The sequence below is a fragment of the Takifugu flavidus genome, chromosome 14 (genome assembly GCF_003711565.1).
Source record: "Takifugu flavidus isolate HTHZ2018 chromosome 14, ASM371156v2, whole genome shotgun sequence".
NCBI lineage: Eukaryota > Metazoa > Chordata > Actinopteri > Tetraodontiformes > Tetraodontidae > Takifugu > Takifugu flavidus.
The window spans coordinates 12,887,155-12,909,416 of record NC_079533.1 but is presented as its reverse complement, the minus strand read 5'-3'; the positions used below and the strand labels follow the sequence as shown (position 1 = coordinate 12,909,416).

Sequence of the window (22,262 nt, the reverse complement as noted above, 5' to 3'; positions counted from 1 at the left end):
CCAGCGGGAACAGAAATAGCTCCCGACTGGTCTCCGCTGGCCTATATGACAGGTCGCCGGATAATTCCAAGTTGCTGCGGTGAGCCAGCTGAGAGGAGGTGGAAACTCACAAGCTTAATGAGAGCAACTTCACCGCAGCGCTCTTGCGCGGAATAACCGAAAGGCAGCCCCGTAACATGTAAAATGTAATAACCCAGAGGTCTAAATGAAAACAGACCTCTCTTATTCCCTCTAATGCAAAGGACGTGGATTCCAAATCATGTCAGACTGAAACCATTTGTTGGAATAATTTAATTAACCCAAACAGCACGTCTGAATCCAGTGACAGACTATTACATTTCTCCGCCCCCGCTTCCCCGTGAACACATGTCGAAACACATTTCAGATTAATGAGATATTACTAAAATCATGAGAGAAAAAAATAAATGTGGTCCTTTATTTCTTTGGCCCCTAAACTTCTAAAGACTTGCCAGCGTTTTTTTTGTTTTTTTTTTACGATCCGCACAACAGCTCAAAGATGACTGGTCGAATGGGTTAAAATAATGTTAAATTAACTCTGTGATAGCTTACTTTTCCAGTGTAAATAAACCTAAACCACTGCACCCGCCCCGCTGTACCTATGATTTCAACAGATAGAAGTCATGACAAAGCACAATGCTGCCCCCTGGTGGCAGGAATAAGCGCATGCTACTACTGACGTTTAAAAAAAAATAAAACACCATCAAATAAGGCATCCATTTATACCCCACACGCTTGAGAAATGTGAATAATACCTGACAGCCCATCACTAACGATCAATGAGTTTTGTTTTTTTACAGATTTCATTCACTGTTTCACACCAAGTATTTGTTGAGAAGATGTCGAATCGAGCGAGGCCTCTTCTGCTCCCACTCTTCCGACTGGATGACCCGGAATGGCGGGTTTAATAGATGAAGAGGACTCGAGTGCGGGGCAGCGTGGACAAGGTGTCAGCCATCTTGCGGATTCTGGCATAGTTGATGAAACCTCGCAGGAATAACAAGAAGCCTGAGAAGTGGGAAAATAATAAAGGAACCACTTTCAAATCCGGCTAAATCAACACTTATCCAGGATTTTGGAGTACTTACCCAGCACCAGGAAGACCCACCACAGCCAGTACTGTCCATCAAAGTAACCCGGAAAGTATGTGGAGAACTGAAAACACACCAAACGTGGCGGGTTAAACAGGTGCTGGCGTCTAAAAAGCAATAAAATATGTGCGTACCCTAACTATGAGGACCCATTTGATGAGGGAGAGGCCGAAGCCCGAGATGGCCCCGTAGCGGCCCGCAGCCGAGGTGGTCAGACAGAAGGAGAGGAAGAAGCCGATCCAGTTGAAGAGGAACGCCACTGGGGAGAGAAGACGGTGGCTTCATCTGATGCATCGGAGAAATGGAGGCGAGTGGATTCAGGAAACTCACTGAAAAAGGTCAGCATGAAGATGCCGTCGTTCCCTATCCTCAGCTGGTCCACGTCCTCAAAGTCGTCTCTGGTCACAAAGTCCTCGTCCTGGAAGAGACGCGACGGCAGAAGGAGAAATCAGAAGGAAACCAACGGCAACCGGGTTCGTTCCGCCACGGGAATACTGAGGAGATGCTTTCCAGAGCTTCACGGAGACGACTAAAACCAAAACTGGTCACCAGTCAGAACCGGGCGCGAGATTTGATGCGGAGGCCGCAGAAAGAAGAGACGAAGCGCTGGAAAGCAGCGGAAACCCAGCTTCACTGACAAATACACAGATCACAACAATAAAAGGACCATGGAAGCATCACGACACAGCAAGCCCGGTTAACATCCACGCCTGTGGGTTCTGCACGTTCTATTCAGTTCAGTGTGGGACGTGAGGAGAACCTGGAGGACGTTCAACTCTCTAATGAGACACACACACACACACACACACACACACACACACACACACACACACACACACACACACACACACACACACACACAGAAGAAGGGTGGGGAACTGAAGACATCACTCACTCTACATCTGTACTTTCACAGATACACTTCCTGTCATCTACACCCCCCCCAAACACACACATTTCCCTCTAGTTACCTCAAAAGAACTGCGAATTATATCATCAAAAGTCTCCAGGCGTTCCCTGTGCTGAGGCTGCGGCTGCTGCTGCTGCTGCTGAGCACGGGCAGCGTGTAGCAGAGAAAACACAACAGCGACAGTCAAACAGGGCCGCACACTCCGCTCCGGAGGTCACAGGTGACATTCGGGACGCTACGTACAGCACATGGGAGCAGGTGTGGCGGAGCGGTGCGGGTGTGTGCTGCTGCTGATCTGAAGGCAGCGCCGCGTTGCACTCGATCGCGCAAACAGGAAGTGAGACAATTGGTAAAATGATTTGAAAAAGCTGCCTTCGCCACAGAGGTGCCCGATTCACATTCGACTCTGCTCATTTAACCCGCTGGACCCAAGGTTGGGTGGCGGCTTCAACTCAGTGAGGTTAGAACCGGTGGCCAACGCAAACCTGAAGTCTATTTGCATTGCTACAGGATATAACTACAAAAAGAAACCGTCAACAATATGATAATAATGGGAAATTCCATCAGCAAATATGCTATTAACGCGTGTCATACTGAAGGTTTTTAGTTGTTCAACCCGGCAGCTGAGGCTGACAACAGTTCAGAGGGTGACACACGCTCAGATCATGACAAACAAAAGTTTCCATCAAGAATGATGAGCACTTCCTCCCCTGCAGGTACACAGTGGATTCTGTGTGTGTGAATGTGTGTGTGTGTGTGTGTGTGAGTGTGTGTGTGTGTGTGTGAGCAGGCTGTGCAGAACTGAAGCAGCCAAAAAAGGGAAAGAGCCAGACACTCACTCTTCCAGTTACCAGGGGAACAGCAGTCTCTGCCTTGCTTCTTTCTGCTTCATCATAGGAGGGTAGAGTGGTCGCAACGTTGTAGGAGGGAGGCTTGGGGAAAGCCCCCTCGTCCTTGTAGTCGAAGAAGGCTGCAGAAGAAACAAGTTTCAAATGCAAGGGCAGATGACGACACCGACCGTGTCGAGTAACGGAAGCATTTCTGGAAGTGGAAGCTCTGAACGTCAGCGTCCGGCTGGCGAAGCATGACCCCCCCCGACGTCTTCTTTTGCTCTTTCAGAGGTGGTTAAAGCACTTTTAGACACAGCAATGTGGGAAAAAAGAAGCAGGCTGGAGACAGATGTGAGAGAGCACATGTGGATGAGGGGGTGGGGGGTCTCACCATCACCGCCCACTGTCAGGCTGCTGTAGGGAGGGGGGGCATCCGCTGCTACCTGTGGAGTCCCTTCGGGGGGGTCCTCTTCATTGGACAACTGTCGGGGGAAACAAACCACTTCAGAAAGCTGGTGGCTGTCAAAAGGGTGACGACGGATGCTTCGAGATGAGGAAGCGTCGCGTTTCCCATGTGGGTCACAGCAGGAGGCGTGAAATAAATACAAGCTTATATTACTACGTCGTTTTATGGGTTTCGTTTTAAAATATTATTTATACGTCGATATTAGCGTGGCTGACGCAAAATGATGGAGAGACTTTAAAGTCTGAGCGCAACCTTCGTCTTTCTCTTTCCAATGGATGCTAATCGGGGGTTGTTAGCAAAGGTTAGCTAGTAGCCGCGCAGTTAAAGGTAGCGTCGAACGATTAGAAACACGGAACACATTTGTGAAAACTACTCAACAATCAGCTTTGTAAAACAAACACGGTCGTTTACAGCACAAAAGTCGCTCACGGTGGCTGTAAAGTCTGCGCTAGCTCCACTGAGCTTAGCGTTTGTTACAATCCTTTAGGTCTTAGCTAATGGCTGAGAACGTTCGCATACCTGCTGATATCGGGTGTTCGTTTCGGCCATTCTGGCTTGAACGGCTACAAATCAACGTCAGAGAAGGTTCAAGCCGAAATACCCGACGAAAATAAAATTATATAATCGTTCTGGCACTAAACTCAAGCCTCGCCGTAATGGAAACCTCTGCCCTGCGTTCTCACAGCTGTCAAGGTACCTCACTCGTATCTGCTTCCGGTGAGGGTTTCTTTAATAAGAAATGTATATAATTGAATGGCTTACTTATAATAGGTCGTGTTTATGTATGAATAAATAAAACGTGCTTGTTTGTCTTTAGAACGACAAGTATGTAGTTAATGAACTTTAGAATTAGATATCCAGTGCTTTTATTGTGAAAGGTATCCGGTCCGTTTCTTCTTCCTGGCTGAAAATTGATAAATATTTTTCCGTCAAGCGATTGACGTCATCGCCCATAACAAACTCTCTACTGCCGCCCTTTGAAATAAGGTGGAATTACACGGTCCAGAAATGAAACCTCACAAAAGAACTACAAGCAATCTACCACTTTAATCATCCACACATATTAAAACAAACTTCCTGTCGACAACGTGTATATTATAGGCTTTAAAAAATGTTCATGATTTTTTTTCTCTCAAATTTTGTCCCCATCAGTGGTGTTTCCTATTAATGTGTGTCCTGTTCCTTATCTAAGCATGAATTATCATACAAGAAGGAAAGAAATCACCAATATTAGTCTTGTAAGGTTTTATTGTATCTTTATCTAAAATAAAAAGACAACAACAATACCTGTGACACTTTGTGTGTGAGCTCAAGACCAGTTAGAGTTCAGGTCTCAAACTGGTCTTGCCAGGTTAATCCTGCTTTTGGTACTTTAGCAACACGGGGTATGTGGTGCCGATGTGCTTTTGGTTGTAGTGGTGGCAAACAATCTCCACGTGGTAAAAACTGAACTGGATTCTGACACGCTCGTTGGGCGAGGTGAGGAAACAGAGGGTGTAGAGGGCAAACTCGAACTCGGGGCTGACACCGATGAAGATGCTTCCCTTGGGCTTTATGCCGTTCTTCCAGCTGAACTGTAGCGCCAGGATGTGTTTGTTCTCATCAGGCTGGCAGGAGAGAGAAAATGAGCAACGGCAAGTGCTAAAAGAAAGGCCTGCTTCCTGTTTGGCCTAGTCAATGCTTGATTTTTGTACATAACATGCAATTAAACCGGAAATAATATGCAATTAGAGCTCCACTCCACCTGTTTACGTCACAAAAATACTGTCTGTTCTTGTTCCGTTCTGTTTCGCTCCTTTAAAATGAGAAACCCGTCATACCTGGGGGGAATTTGCATTAACGCTGTAGCCTTTGTAGTCGATGTGTCCCAGCTTCTCCTGCAGGTAGAGCTGGATCCAGTTGTGAAATCCGATGACGGTCCGTCGTCCCCTCGTCTCTCCGACAAACACGTGCTCGAAACCTGAAGAATCTGGCCTGGTGGGAAACAGCAAATGTCTGTTTTATCTGTCTTTGACAGAGCCCCCCCCCCCCCCCTCCCGCTGCTGCTGCCACAGCCAGGACGGTACTGTCTGGCACTGCTGGTCCAGATTCCACCCACCTGCTGGATCCTCTCCTGGCATAAAGTTCAAACCAAATCCTGTACAGCTGCTCTTTGAATTGCGTCTCGTCTGCCGGCGAGAGATGCTTCCCCACCAGGTATTTATGAGCTATCTGCCGAACAAACGGGAGATCCGGTAAAGTTTAAGGCCTCGCCGGACGTGTCTCAGGGGATCTGGTCCAGCCTGAACGCGTCACCACAAAGATTTATAGCCACATTTCACACACAAAAAAATGAAATTTCTGCAGAGTTTTGGCAGTTTTTTGGGGGGATTATTTTACCTTCATAGTCTCGGTCTGAATGATGGAGTCGAGGAATTTGTGGTTCTCCGCCACCTCCTCCGGGGTTACAATTTCTGGCTCACCGGTGTCACTTTCGTAGTTATCCAATAAGGAAATAAAGGCTGTGGAGGAGGAGGAAGGGCCATTTCGTTTAGTGGGATAACTGGGCGTCATCATGATGCAAGAAACCGCGGACAAACATCCACTTTAAAACTGGCACCTATTGCATAACTTTTGGCCACAACTAAGACACAGCATGGGCGGCTTTTGTAGGCCGGCATCATCCAGTGACCTCGGCCTGATCCGGGTTCACGCAGCCTGTCGCTGTTCTTCATAAGGAGATTATGAGGGGATGAAAAGGCCCTGGAGGGGAGCTGGGTGTCAAACATCCCTCCTGTGTGCACTCACCCAGAAAGGTCTCCTTCTTGAAAATGTTCTCATCGACGAACGTAAACAGAGGAGACCCCGCTCCGTCGTTGTCGTCGTCGTTGGCGACGGCCGCGCCTTCGGCTTTGCCCTGCAGAGGGGAGAGAAACCAGTAAAACCTCAGGGTCTCTACGGTTTCCTCCGGTTGTGTTGCTCACCTGCAGCGAGATCCTGTAGTCTTTTCCAGGCATGAGTCTGTTGACGTCGTTGTCCCAGAGCTCCTGCACCATGGCCGACAGCTCTCTGTCACTCTCGATCATCATGTGGCCGCCGCGGCTGCTCTCCTGGTCCTGCAGTGATGAGCTGTGGCTGGATGGGTCTCAGAATGTGCCTCTAACAGAAGGAACATGTTCACTCAGCTTGTTTACCACATGTGAGGGATCTCCCTGGAGGTCGTACTTTACCAACCAAGAACATTCATGTGTTCATTAAGACTTGAAAAGGAAACCAGTGTAGAAGAAGAAGAATAGAACTCTTTAGAGGAGGTTAAGAAGCCACCAAATAACATGATGGAGTCTTTTCTGAACATAAGCACAGGTCCAAATGTTCAGAATTGGTAATTTACAAGGAAGGTCAGTCAAGTAGTAATTAAAACGATATAATGGGCAAAATTAAGAAGACTAAGTTGGTCATGTTAGTTACTTCCTGTCTGCTCCCTCTCTCACCTGTGTTTAATATGCTCGTTCTCCCTCGTCCTCAGGTTTTTAAACCCAATTATCCTTCTATTCACTGCTGGACGAGCATCATTTTGACCTCTGGGTCATGTCAGATGAGTTTTGGCGTGATTTGGGGGCCACGTCGGCTCTAGTCTCGCCCAGCTGAAAACATTGGCCCTCGCCATCACTGAGCTGCTGCCTGAGTCCGGTTGAGTGTCGAATAAAGAGCGCTGAGCAAGAACTTAAGGAGAACCTGCACGCTCAGGATGTTCTCCCAGCTGCAGCAGCTGCTTACACCAACAGTGGATTCTCTCTCTCTCTCTCTCTCACACACACACACAGATTTGATAGCACTTTAGATGAGGAATGCGTATTCACCTCTATTCATATTTACCATTAACGACCTGCTTACTGTCAGGTGTTTTAGCAGCAGCTTGATGCTTCATTATTCACCAGAAACTATTTGCTGTGAACTTATTTTGCATGTTAATTTTATGTGTATAAAAGTGGGGACCAAAAGCTGACATGTACAGGCTAAAACCCCCTTTACGAGGCCTGTAAAGACCAGCGGTTCATTATTAGTGATGTTTAATACATTAAACTGTCCTCAAGTCATTCAAATGTAAGAAAAATGAAACATCACTTCTAGTACCTTAAGAGCAGGCACGTTTCACCGAGGATACAGCAGCGCATCCGCAAAAACATGGCCGGCGTCCACCAACGGGCGCTCGGGGACCCCTGGCTACATCCCATCCGTCAAAACTCACTAACCTTTTCTGGGCAGAGGTTCAAACGCCGGACGAGCTGTGGTGTCCGTCGAGGTCCTTGGTGGAGGTCAGGTGGTGCTGCTGGCAGCTGTGTTTACGAGCATAGTAACGGTTCAGCCCGTCGGTCAGCTGCGCGGAGAAAGGCCGGCTGGGGGGGCAGGTGGGCTGAACGGGAGAGGGGGGGGGGCCGTTTTAAAGGGTTATCCCCTGTCAGCAACTCTAGCCAAAGGGATCGCACCACGTTGTCGTCTCTTTTCAACCTCAGGCTTAAACGTGCGACCTTTGTTTCTTTAGTATTTCATTGTTCGTGTGTCTGTGGCGGCACGACCTCTGGAACAGCGAGTAAATATTGGTCACGATTCAGGTAATAAGATCAATCAAAGAATACTTCAAAACGCCCGGCCGACAATCCGTCCTCATCTTTCCGAGAGTGAGGAATACGTTAGCTTTGCTTCATGGGGGAAACATTCTACCTTTTGAGGACATTTGGCTGATGTGCCCATTTAAATAGCTCAGGAGTTTGTTGTTCTGGGGTGAGTGGAAGGGGCTGTCTGGAGCGGCACCCCTGATAGGTTTAGGTGAGAAGCCGATGCGCTCGTCAAATCCAAAAAATAAAACACTGACAGAACAAAAAAGCGCCCAGTCACAAAATTTATTTGACCTAACCTGTAGACGTTAATGTAATTATGCATGTGTTCATGCATTGAATAGGAAAGTAATTTCATAGGCTCTTTGAGTCACAATAGATATGAAAAGAACCGCAGTTTGAAGGTAGTTTTTGCCATATCTAAAACCCCAAATAATACATAACCAGAGTGGTTTTAAAAAACAGCCAACCTACCCACAAATACCTAAAAATCCATGAACTAACCTTTTCAGTTAACGTTGCCGTATCATTGCAAAATCATTTCCTTTTGACAGTGTTTTCATTGTGCACCCAAGAAACAAAGAGGGGAAACAGTTACATATAGTCGGGGTGACAAATTCCCAATCCTCACTCCGACACCCAGTGAAGACACAGGTCATTTCAAAAGTGGATTCCCAAAAAGCCCATGAACCAGATTTCTTCTGTGTGTGAACTCTGCCCCTCAAAATGAAAACCTACACATTTCCTACTGTAAAAGGGGAAATTTAGAGACTCTTGCAGCGAGACAGCGTGAGATATTTATACCCAACATTATTACTGTATTTTATATTGCATGCCTCAATTAAATACAAACCAAAAATTGGTGTTTAATGTTTCATACGGTTGTATGATTATATGGAAACCCCCCCAAAAATGGCAGCACATGATTGAAGTGGCACTGATGTGGGCTTACTGATGATCGTGCGAAATAAAGTGCATTTCAACGAATCGGACAACACCGCCGTCAGTCTTCCTCATCGCTCCAGAAGGCCTCTTCAGCTTCGAGGTCCACGCCGTGAAAGAGTCTAAAACAGGCAGAGAAGCAAGTTTAGCGAATGATCGGACGACTGGGTCAGCAGAGAAAAGTGAGCCCCTTACTGGTTGTAGCAGGGTGAATTTGCATTGTTAAAGTGACTGTATGGGTTAAGCCGGCTGAGTACGCCCATACACAGCCAACAGAAGTATTGTTTACATGAGGTACACGTCATCTTGTTGCAGCCGTCGACTTTCTACAGAAAGTTAGAGAAAAGAAAGAGAAGGAGCTCAGGCAAAATCAGTATCATGAGACACATACATGCGTTTTACTATCTGACCAGCAGGGGGCGCCGAACCTGTATATTCGTTCCACAGCGGGGGCAATTTTTGCAGTTCTCCTTCAGCCAATCTCTGCTGTAGGACTCCTCCACAGCTTTTTGGATGACCCTTTTCCCAAAGCGTTGCTCCATAAACTTCTTACCTTCAGCCGTGGATGACAGGTACTCATCTCTGAGGTTCCGCAATTCATCTGCAGCACAGGGGGCAAATTGGGAATAAATCCACAAATTTCCTTTGAAAAGTAAAACACCAGCTATGGTGCACCTCGGTGGGGCTTATTTTTGACATTACCTGCAGTTATCTTACAATGGGATAAACCGTGATAGCCCATTTTGCACAGTGTGCAGAACGCGTAATGGCAGGCTGAGCAAATGCCCATGGTGGTGTCGGGCTCCACCATCACAGCAGTGCCACAGGACTGGCGGGGACAGTACACGACGTCGGCCATGAGGTCCAGACTGGACTGCAGCAGCAAACGGTCGTAGCGGGCAAACAGATCCTCATCCACCAGCTGTTTCACCTGGAGGGTAAAAGCATGTCAACAAATCCTTTTTTTAGGTGGAACTTACATATTTGTGACATCCCTCTCTTACCTGCAATGGTGTGGCCAAGGACGTACACTTGTGCTCAGGACAGTAAAGGCACTGAACGTTGCCGTCGCGTATCTGGATTTGGAAATACTCGGTCATGCAGGCCTTGCAGTACACGTGCTGGCACTCTTTAAAGCAGAGGCAGCCGGAGCCCTGCTTCTCCACGAAGCAGATCCCGCAACAGAAAATCTTGGCGTCGAACGCCTTCTGCCGCCGCGCCTCGTCAAAGTCCAAGAGCTGAGGTAGGAGGTCAGCGCATGGGTCCAGCAGGGGGATGGCGCGCGGGTCCAACTGAGAGGATGTGGAGAGCTGGGGTTCGGTTTTCTCCTTCATCACGACAGTTGTCGTCTCGGAGGATTCGCACGGACCCTGAGAAAGAGCTAAACAGAGGTGACGCTTGTGAGGCACCGAACAGGAAACAGCAAATCTCTTGGCATTATCTGCTCATTAAGAAAATTGTTCTCACAGGTGACCGCGGGGTCGGGATTCCTGTGTTCGCCACCTGCTTTACTTCCTCTTCTGCTGATTTCAAGTGGCGACACGATGCCCAAAAAGTCCAACGTTTCCTCTTTGAGAAACTGGATCCAGGTGAAAAGAATCTCACAGCCTTGGTTCTCCTCCCACAGCTCATCCAGCCGTCTGCACAGACGGCTCATCTAAAAAATAAAAAAGCCTAAATCACGAGTCATTTTTAATCACTAAAATCAATATGCCATATCAACACCCCTACCTGAGCTGCGGACATCCATTTGGAGCTCAAGGTGAAGATCGGTGGGGATGTAGACGGGTAATCTTCGGGCAGCTCAAAGTTGAGCACCAACGGAGGCAAGAAGCAGACATTATACTCGGTTTGTGTCTGTCCTGCAACACAGAAACGTACCAATTTATTAGTTTTTTTTAAATCTGATGTGCACGGCTGCATGCACGCTGCCAGGCCTACCTTTGACAACAACTCGGAACTCTGCAGGGAGCTCCAGGCACAGCTGGATCTCGCCCCCCTGTGCAGACTCTGCCCGGTGGAACTCCTCCTCGTCATAGATACTTGTCAAAGCAAGCAGTTCGTCCTCCTGAGCTTCCTGGTTGCCCGACATTTACATTCCCACTATTCCAATAAATCGGCACAAACCTTAAGGAGAGAAGCGAGAAAGTGTGACCGTCTCTACTGCCAAAACCAAATGTCGCAACGACGGGAGGCTACATGTGCTTGCTAAAAGTTGATTTATTTCCGATTTATTAACGTGTGGTTCAGTGGATCCCTTTGATTCTAGAACACTAGACGGCAGAAGCACCGTATTTAGGAAATAACTCGGTTGAGCTAAAGTAATATGCTACATAATGAAAAAAAAACAGCGGCTAATATAAAATCACTTTCCAGCATTATCAATTCCGGGTAATTTCTTTATTTACAAGTCCCAATTTGTAGCTACGACAATCTGGTTATGGATATTTATATAGTCATATGCGCAGTTTGGTAATGCATTTAGTTACCTTGTTGGATCCCAAACATTGGTGACCCTTGGATTTTTACCGGTTCACGTCGGTTATGAGCGGATGTGGCAGCGCCCCCTGGAGGCCGGGACCGGGACACCACTGCGTCCTGACGTTGCCTCTGATTGTGACTTATCCACATTTTAAGAAAACACAGCTGCCTTATCAGGAATACCACACATGCCTTTTTCACCTTGAGATTTATTTTTGATGCGTTAACATGAGCAGCTCCCAGATTTTTCGGGAACAGCAGGTAATTTGTAAAAAAGAAAAAAAAAAACCCTCCGAAAAACAAACAAGGCTACGAGAGAAATATCAAGAGATCACCGCCTATGAACAAAGAAACAATGACGTCCTGCTTGATAGTGACTTGTATCTAATGCCTACAGAATACAAGTAAACTCAACAACAGTCTGTTTATTTATATTGTATATATCTTATTTAAACACAGCTCATTAATTTATATTACCAGAACTGTTTACTAGTCCTATTCCTCACAGTCATGGTTTACAGTTTAAATCTGACATTCTCGGTGTGAATGTGCTCAGAGATGCTGAACAAAACAATCTTGGAACATAAAGAAATAAGTATCTCTCATAAGTGAGGACACACACGGGTCCATTTGTTGCTAATAACACGCAGAGGATGCAGCAGAAAGCCTGACCGATGAGTACTTGAACGCTGCTGCCGTCTATGCGAGAGAGACTACAGTGCCATCAACATTCATCTCAGAAAAAAACAATAAAAATGCAGCTGAATGGCAGGAGAAGATTGTAACCAGGATGCTGTTGTGTCATTATTCAGTCAATGTCCATTTCAGGGAGTTTGGTCTCCGCTGTTTCCTGTTCCATGCCTGCAGAGGTGGTTTTGTCAGGGTTGGGCGACTGGTTCTCCGTCCCCTGGTGCCCGTTGACGGGTCCATTCTCGGTCTTCTCGTCCTTAGGAAGCTCCACCTTGGGTTTGGGCTTGGAAACCACGGGATTGCAGGCGGAATAAAGCTCCTTAGCAGGGGGAAAGCAAACACTCATTAGAGCGGGATATACAATGTACACCTCTCTCTTTAACTACATTCTGGCCATTTATACCCAACATTATTACTGTATCTATTATTACTTTGCCTCTCTGTACCTTAGCCTTGGCCTGGATCTCCTGAACCTTGACCACCGGGTCCAGGGTGAGATCCTGACTATTCTGCTGGTTCATCTTGTTGTTCATCCAGGCCATGGCATCATTCACCTGCTTCTCCACCCGTGTCACCTCTAGCTCATCCAGGTGATTGTACTGCTCGTCCTGGTTTGGGGGGAACCCAGAAATCATTTAACTATTTTGGCAAAGCTCAACACATTTGGCAGAAGTCCTTTGTTGCTCCGTGCCTGTTACCTTTGTCTTGTAGGCTTCTATGAACTTCATGTACACCTGAATCTGTCTGCCGAGCTCTTCAAATGCTTTTGGCCTGATCTCTGATTCCATGTATCGGTCCAAAACCGGTTGGCCCATTTTCTGTAAAGCAAAATGAGATCAGCTTTGGTTGGTAAACTATCTAGTCAAGACCACAATAAACAGTAGTTTTTAAGGTAATCAATATCCTACAAACACAGTGTACTTATTTGATTCAGGTACCTTCAGTTCAGCCAGTTTATCGATGTAAACTTGTTTCTGTTGGTCCTCTCCTTCTTCATACAGCCAGGTCTCTGTGTCCTCCAGCTTCAGAGAGAACGCGTCCCGGTCCTGCACGGTGAGCAACAGAGATAAGTGTGTGTTGACCCGAGTCTCCGGACCATCTAGGTACTGGTACACAGTCCACACATGTGAGCCTCGGGGGAGAGCCATACTCACCGCTTCATTCACAAACTTCTCCAGGATGCCATGCAGTTTATCCCTCATTTCATAGACATACTCCTCTACATTGTTCTTTGCGTCATTCCGTTCTTTCTCTAGTTTATCCTGCATGATCATTTTGCCCTAGAAAATTCAGAAATAAAAATTAGGATCATGTCACATGGTAAATTCAACACAAGACCATTTAAAATAGACCCTAACCCTGAACACATGCTAGACATTCCTCGTGTTTCTTAGAGCATTACCTCATTCTCCACAAACATATTTAGGACATCAGTGGGCAGTTGCCAGTGCAAATTGTTCTGTACAGGCAGCTCCACAGTCTTCGTTTTCACTTTGGGCTTCTTTGCCTGAGGGGGTTGGTCGTTCTTCTTCTCCTGCTTGCCGTCCCCGCTCTTCTCCTGTTTGCCATTTTCCGTCTTCTCTTGCTTGCCATGCTCCGAAGTCTGAAATAGAGGGATAAAAAAACATGGAAAACTTTCCATCATTGACCCAGGTTGGCTCCTTTAGGGAGTAAAGCTGTATGTGCTGCTGAGACTTTTAAAAATGGGCATGTTTCTCTGTTGAGAAGCCATTCCTACAAGCATTGCCTTTAGCCCACAGATGGCCTCATTTACCTCCATCTCCTCAGTCTCTGATTTCTTCTCTTCTTTATCTCCAGCCTGATGTTTCTGATCCTCTTGGTCCACTTGCATTTTGTTCTGACAGTAACAAAAGTAAAGTGCATAAACTAAACCAACCCAGTGGGGTAATTTGTTTTTAAAGGCATTTCCCATTATTACTCCTGTAAGGAATGATTAGTGCAAAAGGTTATTTTTGCCATTTGTTTTATATGCTCTTAATAGTTGTTGCTTATTTTTTATTGGAGACTCTTAAAATTGAGTGAAAATAGGCAGGGATTTTAAGTCAAGGCAGGAACTGTTCCACTAAGGTGTGGTCTGACTCATTGCTGTAAAGGCCAATAACAAAGCCAATACAGAAATACAGTCAAGTGTGCATTGCTCTCTCTTTTGTTTCCCCCTCACACACATACACACGTCATCCTTCCTCTCCACCCACTGCAAACATACACACACCTCCTCCTCTTTCACCGTCTGGTCTGTCTCCATCGGTTCCTCTCCTTCAGGTGTCTTCACAGTCTCCACTAAGGAGGCGTTCGATACACTGAAAACGCCGTGAACGTTGACTCGAACTTTAACTTTGACCTTTGCGCACTCTCCAGACTCCTGAGGAACCACATTCTGGATCAAGAACTGGCCTGTGAGGTCACACGTTGAAGTCAATGAGGCAAGTACAGGAAAAAAAGATCATACAAGAAAGATTTTATCTTAAATTTGGCAAACATGCTCAAAGCTGCCATAAATGTATTAAGAAGCTGCAGCAAAAACTTATTGAATTAGCAGTACCTATAGAACTGTTGGGGTAGGGCAGCTCCTTCAGGTTGTTGTAGTAAGCGTCAAGTGTGAAGGGTTCTTTCCGGTAGAAGGTCAAAACTTTAGAGAAGGGTGCTGCATGGTTCTTTGGGAAAACCTCACAATCACTGCAGGTAATCAAAGACAAAAGTAAGAGAAGCCAGTTTATGGGAATCGGCTGTGCGTGCTTATCAACTAGAATTTCCAGAGTACGTACTTGAGTCCGTCGTCTGCAGCGGAATTCCATTTCAGAGAGATGGAATACGGGACAACATCTGTAATGGAGAACTCTCTGACTTTGAACGCTGGTGACAAGATCGCACACTGGGAGAGAGAATGAAATGAATCAGTCAGTTTCCACAGGTTTGATCAAGATGGTGCTATCAGCTTAAAAGAAACAATCATTCTTTAGAATGATGGATTAAAAGTAATGCAAAATCAGCCATTATTACATGTGTATAACAGGTGAGCCATACCTGCAATGCACAGCCTCTGGCCACGGCCTCATCTGCATTTAGAGTGGTGCTCAGCTCTTTGCCAAAGAACTTGGCAATTCTCTCTTTAATGGCTGGAATTCTGGAGGCACCGCCGACTATCTCAACTGCATAGATATCTTCCTTCTTCATCTCTAAGCAAAGAAAGCAGGAGAGAACGACACTGGTTCAGTCATAGTTTTGCTTTCATTTGGAGGCGTGAAGGTGAGACCTCGGGGAGGTTTATAGCAGAAGCATGTTGCTGAGCATTGGTGATGTCAGCATGTGTGTGCTGCTGAGAGATGTCCGGCTGCTGCTGTAGCCAGATTTACTCACTAGTTTGCTCCATGACGCTGCATAGGGGACCCTCTACTTTGGCCAACAGCCCTGCACACATCTCCTCAAACTGGCCTCTGGAATCAAGTTCATTGGAATCAAGATTATTTATAGACACACACACACACTCAGTTACACTATGAGTAAGGCAGGTGGATGCTGGGTAATATTTTCTATTTATAGCAAGTATTTAAATGTGAACTTGGCTTTAACAAACCTCATTCAACAGGTTTCATATAAAGTTTCACTTTTTTCCTCATAATATTTGCACCTATGTTTTGCCCACCTGTTGAGTTTGCTGGAAACATCGATGTCATTCATGAAACACTCGATGCCGAGCGGCAGGTCAGAGGAGTTGGCGCTCATCAGCTTCTTTAACTTCTCACACTCCTGATAGAGTCGCACCAGTGCTCGAGGCTTGGACCTGACGTCCAGCTTGTACTTTTTACTGAACTCCTCACAGAAATGCTTGACCAGGATGTCGTCAAAGTCCTTGCCACCCAGTTCTGGATCAAAGGCAGTGGCCAGGATCTAACAGTGGAGGAATGTTCACATTACCAATATGCTTATTAATATCTTTGAACAAAATTTTCAAATCAAAAATGACACATGGCATGTTATTCATCTGTAATTTATGGGCATTTTGTAACGAGGACAAAGACTTAGTTTCATAAGGATTACTGAAGATAGTGCTTGTAAATTGGCAAGTGGAAAGGATAGCTCACCAACACAAGCATGCATGCGTGTGTGTGTGTGTGTGTGTGTGTGTGTGTGTGTGTGTGCTCAAAATATAATTTTTTTCCCCTCTCTCTTCAGTCACTGCTATGGAGACCAGACAGTTCAAGGAATGTGGGAGTAATGATGATTTAGTCTCTCAGTCAATGTTTAGCTAACTCTGGAAAAGGACAAGATAAAAGGCAATGAACTGAACCTGACCTCAAAGATAGATTATACTCTCATGTGGGTAGTTCTCTTTGCTTATATCAAGTACGCTTCTTTTAATTTATGAACCATTAAGATAATAATTCACCTGTGATGACCCCTGCAAACAAAGGGCTAATTGGGCCGATAAATAAGGCTTTATCATCACAATCTTTTCTACTGCCCTGCCTTGCAAAAAGGCACAAATTATTCATTGCTCACCTTGAGCTTTCCCTTATTGAAGGCACAAACTGACACCTGGTAACCCGAGTGGCCCACATCTACAAACACCACAATTCGAGGCTTCTCTTCTGGAGCCGGGAGGTCCTGCTTGTAGATGCCATATGCCAAAGTGACTGTAACAAACAGAGTGAAAGATTTAAGTTTCAAGATGTGCTCCTTACAGATTTAGAAGAGTTAAGATTTACACTGGCCAAAAATAAATGATGCCCAAATATGTCATTTTACAGTATTCCCAATATTTAAAAGCTCACTTGTTTTTAACTGGGATAACAAACTATAAGTTATCTCTCCTGTATAGATCATATCACGTCTTTAAGTACCTGCAGTGGTGTCATTCATTAAACGTAGACAATTGAGGCCTGCGATCTGAGCGGCATCCATGACAGACCTCCTCTCTGCATCTGTGAAAAAGCTTGGAACCTAAGAAGGGGCAAAAACACGGAGCATTACTAATACAAAACACAAGAGCTTAAAATGTATGGGTGACAGTGTGGGATAGGAACCACCCACCCATAATACATAATTATACCCAGGGAGACACAGGTGAGATGACCAAAATATCCAAAAATAAAGGCTTGCATGACAAGATGACATTACCATGCTAGTCCCGCTGGTTGTCAAAACAAAACACTTCCTCGTGGATAAGTTTAGGGGATAAATTTAGCTCAGGGCCGCAGCAATAATAAACAGATTATCCATCTCTGGAGATGATGCAAACTGCCAATTTAGGACCAGAGTGAGAGCTGTAACGTTACATAAGAGAGGCTGCTGAGGGAATTCAAACACTCAGCTCAGCAAGAAACACACATCCCACTCTAAAGCAAGAAGGCGCAAAGGGGAGAAATAAGGCTGTCGGTGGAAGACATCTGGTGAAGCTTTAGGCTCCAAATGTCGCATGAACAGTTGGCATCACATTTGTGCTCCTCGGAGACACTTTTTCTCCCAGTCTTTGACACTAATGACTTGAAAATGCCAACACTCAACCAAGCAGGAAGCTAAAACAATGCAATAAAACAGAGAGAAGAAGACCATTTCTGCCCCTTAGACCATGTTGTTTACATTCGCGATAAGTGTCCCAATTGTATGGTTGAGGGGTAGGGCGAAGGGCTTCACAAATGTTGAAATAAAGACAAACCAGGACCTCGCTTTAAACAAAGGGGCAGAGATGTTTTCCAAGATATTAATCCCTAATGTATCCATTGCTTATAATGGCTAGACCAGTGGCAAATTCACTACAAAAGGACTCCATTACAATATACTGCATTTCATGGATGCCTTGTCAATGGATAGGTGCAGATATAACACCAAAACCATGGCAACTATCGCTATAGGCCTTTTGAGAGTGAGGTTACATTGAACGTCATGACTGCAGATGGACGCCGGAAGTGATCTGTCCACAGGAACAAGCAGCGGCCATGCCAAAGCTTGGTGCACAAAAAACACTTTGCCACAATGAAAGTATGACATGACAATGTAGGAAAGTATGACAATGATGTTTTTTTTAAAAAATGGCAGCAGCTGTTGATTTAAAAACCTCCATCTCAAATCAGTGAATTTATGTGTCTTTGTTTTAAGCAATGCTAGGTATGTTAATTACCACAGACAGGGGTTCTGAAATTTAAGGTCATTGTTCTGAACAGAGGTAGGAAAAATCATTTTACTTTAGTGTGTTGGGATCATACCAGATATTTTACTATTTAAATAGAATACAGGTTTTGTCAGTGCCCCATCATTAAGTTAATTGTTCAGATAGCGTGTTGCGGCATCCAAATTGCTAGAGTTTCGCAGAGATGCGTACCGAGATGACACAGTCCGCAACTGGTTTCTTCAATGCACTTTCAGCAGTTTCCTTCAGTTTTGTCAGCAACATCCCAGTCACCTGCTCAATGCTGAATACCCTCTCCTCTTCCATATACATCACCTAGAAATTAGGGGGAAAAAAGAGGGGGAAAGCGTTCATGATTCCTTTACAGTCAGATACATAAAATTAACCTATGAAATATATTTTTTACCTTTATCCCAGTGGCCCCAGAGGACATCTGTGCGAGGTTGTAAACCAAGTTAGACTTGGCTGACTGGACATATGGATCTGCAAAACCCCTGCCATGGAATCTCTTGAAGCCTTGAACAGTGTTCTGACAATTGGTGACCACCTGGATAATAGAGAAGGCAAAGATTTTTAATAAATGTTTTCCTTTTAATAACATAGGCTAGCATTTATATATAAGGTCAAACGTGCCAGTGGCTAATTTAGTTTACCTGACTTTTTGCAGCTGCTCCTATCAATCGATTTCGTTGACCAAAAGATACAAATGATCTAAAAGAAAACAAAACAGAAGCTGATACCTGGACAAATGTCTACATCTGCTACAATCCTTAATACATTAAAAATTCATGTTATATGGTAACATTTTTCCATTTAAATGACTAATATTCCACTGATTGCTGCATCTTGGGATGCAGGTTGCCCTTTTTTGAGCCGTGGGGTCATTGTAGTCAGATTCAGATGTCAGAACTCCAGTTGCCATGGACGACCACCTGTTTAGTGACATAGAAGTACACCCTAATAATATAGCTTTGTCCTGTACTTTGACCCAGAAGAAATTATCTTTCATTTCTGACTTGAGACCATAATAGTGATTTGTGTGATGGACTATAAGATGGGGAACACAGGGCAAGCCTTTGTTACATAGGTATATTATATATTACTTTGGCGGTATGTGACACCATAGCAGAACATGAAAATTGACATTAAGTCTTACTGAGAGGAGGTAACTGCAAACAGTGGTCTGTGGGCCACATTAACTAGTACACGCTGAGACTTAAACAGCAACTTCGGGGCACATTTTCAGTCTATAAAATAAATAAATATAGTGCAGGAATTGCTAGAATATTCCACCAAGCGTTTGACTGTTGTCGTCATTGGCGAGGCGAATATTGTGACACACAGAACGTGCCGGTTGGGCGGTGCTCCTTCGTTCAACACGGCGTTAATAAGACACCGTCCACTTGTGCTCTTCAACCGGGCAACATAAGCACATTTTCAAACTTAAGAGTAAGGTTGCCATCGTTAATAATACATTTTTAAAAACCGTGATAGCGAGGCAAGTCCGCAAGCAATGTAAATAATATACCACGATTCTATGTTGATCATTCACCCTTTCAGTTAAAATTAGATTAATTCGCCAAAATGTTACAAGCGCACAATGTGAGCATAAGCTAACGGTAGCTAGCCTGTAAAGCTATAACTTGTTCACGTGCATCTCGGGAACACCGGGAGACCGCAAAAAAGCAGCTGGTAGCACATAAAACTCCTCTCCCGGGATGTCATTTGCAAAACATCCAGCAATTAACACGTGTGATTTAAAGAACGATACTTACGGTGTGCATCTGTCGCTGTACTCGTTAGCAACTGTCTCGATTCCTCCACCTCGGGCTACAGCTACATAGCAGCTTTGAAAGCCCAAGTCAAATCCTACCACTGACATCTTTTTTGCGTATGTGACGCTACTCAGTTAACGTAAAACAATAAGCCAAAAACGCAGAGATGCTGTTTATAACAAAAAGACAAAAAGGTCCTGTCAATATTATCGTCGAGCTGCGTTAAGTAGGGTTATTTCTCGTCATAATCCGCACCGCGTATTGAGCCGGTGCCTCCACTCACGCCGATCTTGTCTGGCAGCAGCGGACAGGGCAGAAGGCGGAAGTTCTCGCGAGATCTTCTGAATTCTCGATAGCTCTGGAGCTTTCCACAGGGCTGTTCTAGAACTTTGGGGAAGTTTCCTGAAATTTTTCACTATTTGCAACAATTTGTTGGGGAAAGGAAAGGTTGAAAGCGCTGCCGACTGCAGATTATAATCTCAATTAGAGGAGGCCCTTGGAGACACAGATCTTAGTCGTCCTCCTTTAAAAGGATGGGGTGACGTCAGAACACAATCACACAGAATTTATTCACAACCCCGAGGGGCAATAATCGTGAACTTAGGGTTCAGTTTAATTGATTAATTGATATACGTGGTATAGTGTAAAGGGCACTTTATATATACTGAGCAGAATTAAGTTGGTGTGTAGACTGGGTGCAGCTTTGTCATTAAATATACGTGGACAATGGTAGCTGTGGCAACAGAAGCATAAACAAATGACGCACTGGCAACCACATGTTGACACTCTTCTCGCACTTCTTTGCATGCGAAAGCGTTAATGTGTTTTAAGAAATGGTAGCACTGTATTCAGACCTGTCGCCAGACCTTAAGAGAGGAATATGAAATGCATGGCGAGGCACAATTATTAGCATTCATTACATATGTATTTTTCGTAACACCATAAGCATCTCAAACTGAAAAAACACCACCGCAAGCTCATTTTAAAACAGTCAACAGAAGGATATGCATTGCCATCACACACACACACACACACACACACACACACACACACACACACACACACACGCACGCACGCACGCACACACACACACGCACTCACACGCACACACACACACGCAGAGTTTTTATTTACCCTGTAGGGTAAACACACACTCTGACTGTCCTTTTTGTCATTTCCTTTGTTGTTTTTGTTAGTGATCAAGAATGTGAAATTATCATTTATTTACACATTACCTACTGGATTAAATAAAAATTACATTTAAAGTGTTTTAGGAGATCCAAAATCGTGTTCTCATGTAACACATTAAAAAGGAACTGAAGCTTTTTTTAATCACATATGTCACATAACTTGAGATTGATTAACACCTAACTGAAGTACCGAAACCAACCTGATGATCTTTTATTTCAAGTTCCTCTTCTGCTGGAATTTCTATCTTTAGATGGCAGATGACTCAAACATACTTCAACCTAAGTAATTCTGATTAACTGATTTGTACTGATTGTACTCCTATGTATGGCTGCTATTTTTAGACTTCAGTTCAGCAATTAATACAAACATTGCGCTGGCTGCATCACTGTAGGCTATGAGGCTGTACTGCCTCCTGCCAAAAGATGCTGCAACAGATAGTGAACACAGCCAGAAAGATCCTTGGTGCTAACCTGCCATCGCTTGCAGACATTTTCCAAATACGCATCACCTGCAGAGCCATCAGCATCATGGTTGACACCCCACATCTCACTGAAAGGTTCCCAGAGCCTCCAGCTGCTCTTGACGAGACTGCTCATAAACTTCATCCACCAGGATGACAGGATGCTGAACTCAGCCCACGTCCCCCCCTCGGGGCCCCAGTAAATTACATCTGACCTGCACTTTGCTGTTCCATTTGCTCGACTATTCATGTTCACCTTGACTCACACTATAACACTACCTCAGCTCTTTTTTTTTGCAGATAAGTAACTTACACATCCCTCACAGGATATTGTGAAATAAGCTGTTACATATTGCACAATATCATACAATATTGCACTACTTTCAGTACTGTATACAGGTAGATTCTAATTCTTATTTATCTTAGCATCGGAGTCACATTTTTCTATTTTCATACATTTATAGTTTAAGAGTTCATAGGCTATACGTCACCGTGAGAGAGGAATGGTATTTTAATACTGCATATATACACAGAAAGACTTGGAATAAACATACTCTGAACATGATGTTCAAAAAATAGCTGCGTTATAAATATATTAGTGACACAACACTCATTTGTGAAATAGTGAATTTATCTTGTCTAATACACGATGTCGCCACTAGATG

General features: G+C 44.7%; 4 protein-coding genes across 10 annotated transcripts; all 4 read right to left on the bottom strand.

Annotated features, from left to right (window-relative positions):
* Nucleotides 1–276: 276 nt before the first annotated feature.
* On the bottom strand, nt 277–4,031 carry LOC130537350 (NEDD4 family-interacting protein 1-like). Of its 6 annotated transcripts, none has more exons than XM_057054085.1 (8): nt 3,835–4,031; nt 3,241–3,331; nt 2,853–2,989; nt 2,081–2,158; nt 1,440–1,527; nt 1,244–1,368; nt 1,107–1,173; nt 277–1,026 (listed from the first exon to the last, which is right to left on the bottom strand). In XM_057054085.1, the coding sequence occupies exons 1-8, from the start codon at nt 3,862–3,864 to the stop codon at nt 923–925; spliced, it is 720 nt and encodes a 239-aa protein (XP_056910065.1). In that variant the 5' UTR covers nt 3,865–4,031; the 3' UTR covers nt 277–922. The 6 variants fall into 6 exon arrangements, with proteins under 6 accessions (XP_056910065.1, XP_056910066.1, XP_056910067.1 ...); XM_057054086.1 differs by having other exon boundaries at nt 2,081–2,155; nt 3,835–4,030; XM_057054087.1 differs by having other exon boundaries at nt 2,859–2,989; nt 3,835–4,030.
* Nucleotides 4,032–4,343: 312 nt separating this feature from the next.
* endou2 (endonuclease, polyU-specific 2) lies at nt 4,344–8,038 on the bottom strand. 2 transcript variants are annotated; one of them, XM_057054082.1, is made up of 7 exons: nt 7,548–8,038; nt 6,279–6,453; nt 6,103–6,211; nt 5,695–5,816; nt 5,414–5,526; nt 5,136–5,289; nt 4,344–4,922 (listed from the first exon to the last, which is right to left on the bottom strand). In XM_057054082.1, exons 2-7 carry the CDS (start codon nt 6,381–6,383, stop codon nt 4,668–4,670), a joined length of 858 nt encoding a protein of 285 aa, XP_056910062.1. In that variant the 5' UTR covers nt 6,384–6,453; nt 7,548–8,038; the 3' UTR covers nt 4,344–4,667. The 2 variants fall into 2 exon arrangements, with proteins under 2 accessions (XP_056910062.1, XP_056910064.1); XM_057054084.1 differs by lacking the exon at nt 7,548–8,038 and having other exon boundaries at nt 6,279–7,525.
* A 143-nt stretch (nt 8,039–8,181) lies between these two features.
* Nucleotides 8,182–11,514, bottom strand: rnf14 (ring finger protein 14). The gene is made up of 9 exons (XM_057054081.1): nt 11,342–11,514; nt 10,794–10,979; nt 10,584–10,714; nt 10,320–10,509; nt 9,857–10,233; nt 9,555–9,783; nt 9,281–9,453; nt 9,048–9,178; nt 8,182–8,974 (listed from the first exon to the last, which is right to left on the bottom strand). Exons 2-9 carry the CDS (start codon nt 10,942–10,944, stop codon nt 8,914–8,916), a joined length of 1,443 nt encoding a protein of 480 aa, XP_056910061.1. The 5' UTR covers nt 10,945–10,979; nt 11,342–11,514; the 3' UTR covers nt 8,182–8,913.
* A 10-nt stretch (nt 11,515–11,524) lies between these two features.
* Nucleotides 11,525–20,260, bottom strand: hspa4a (heat shock protein 4a). Its single transcript, XM_057054080.1, has 19 exons — nt 19,947–20,260; nt 18,825–18,882; nt 18,578–18,718; nt 18,364–18,486; nt 16,886–16,985; nt 16,545–16,678; nt 15,688–15,932; nt 15,402–15,478; nt 15,069–15,220; nt 14,810–14,916; nt 14,587–14,720; nt 14,257–14,438; nt 13,798–13,881; nt 13,426–13,626; nt 13,178–13,303; nt 12,962–13,069; nt 12,722–12,841; nt 12,470–12,631; nt 11,525–12,342 (listed from the first exon to the last, which is right to left on the bottom strand). The coding sequence occupies exons 1-19, from the start codon at nt 20,051–20,053 to the stop codon at nt 12,142–12,144; spliced, it is 2,562 nt and encodes an 853-aa protein (XP_056910060.1). The 5' UTR covers nt 20,054–20,260; the 3' UTR covers nt 11,525–12,141.
* Nucleotides 20,261–22,262: the final 2,002 nt, after the last annotated feature.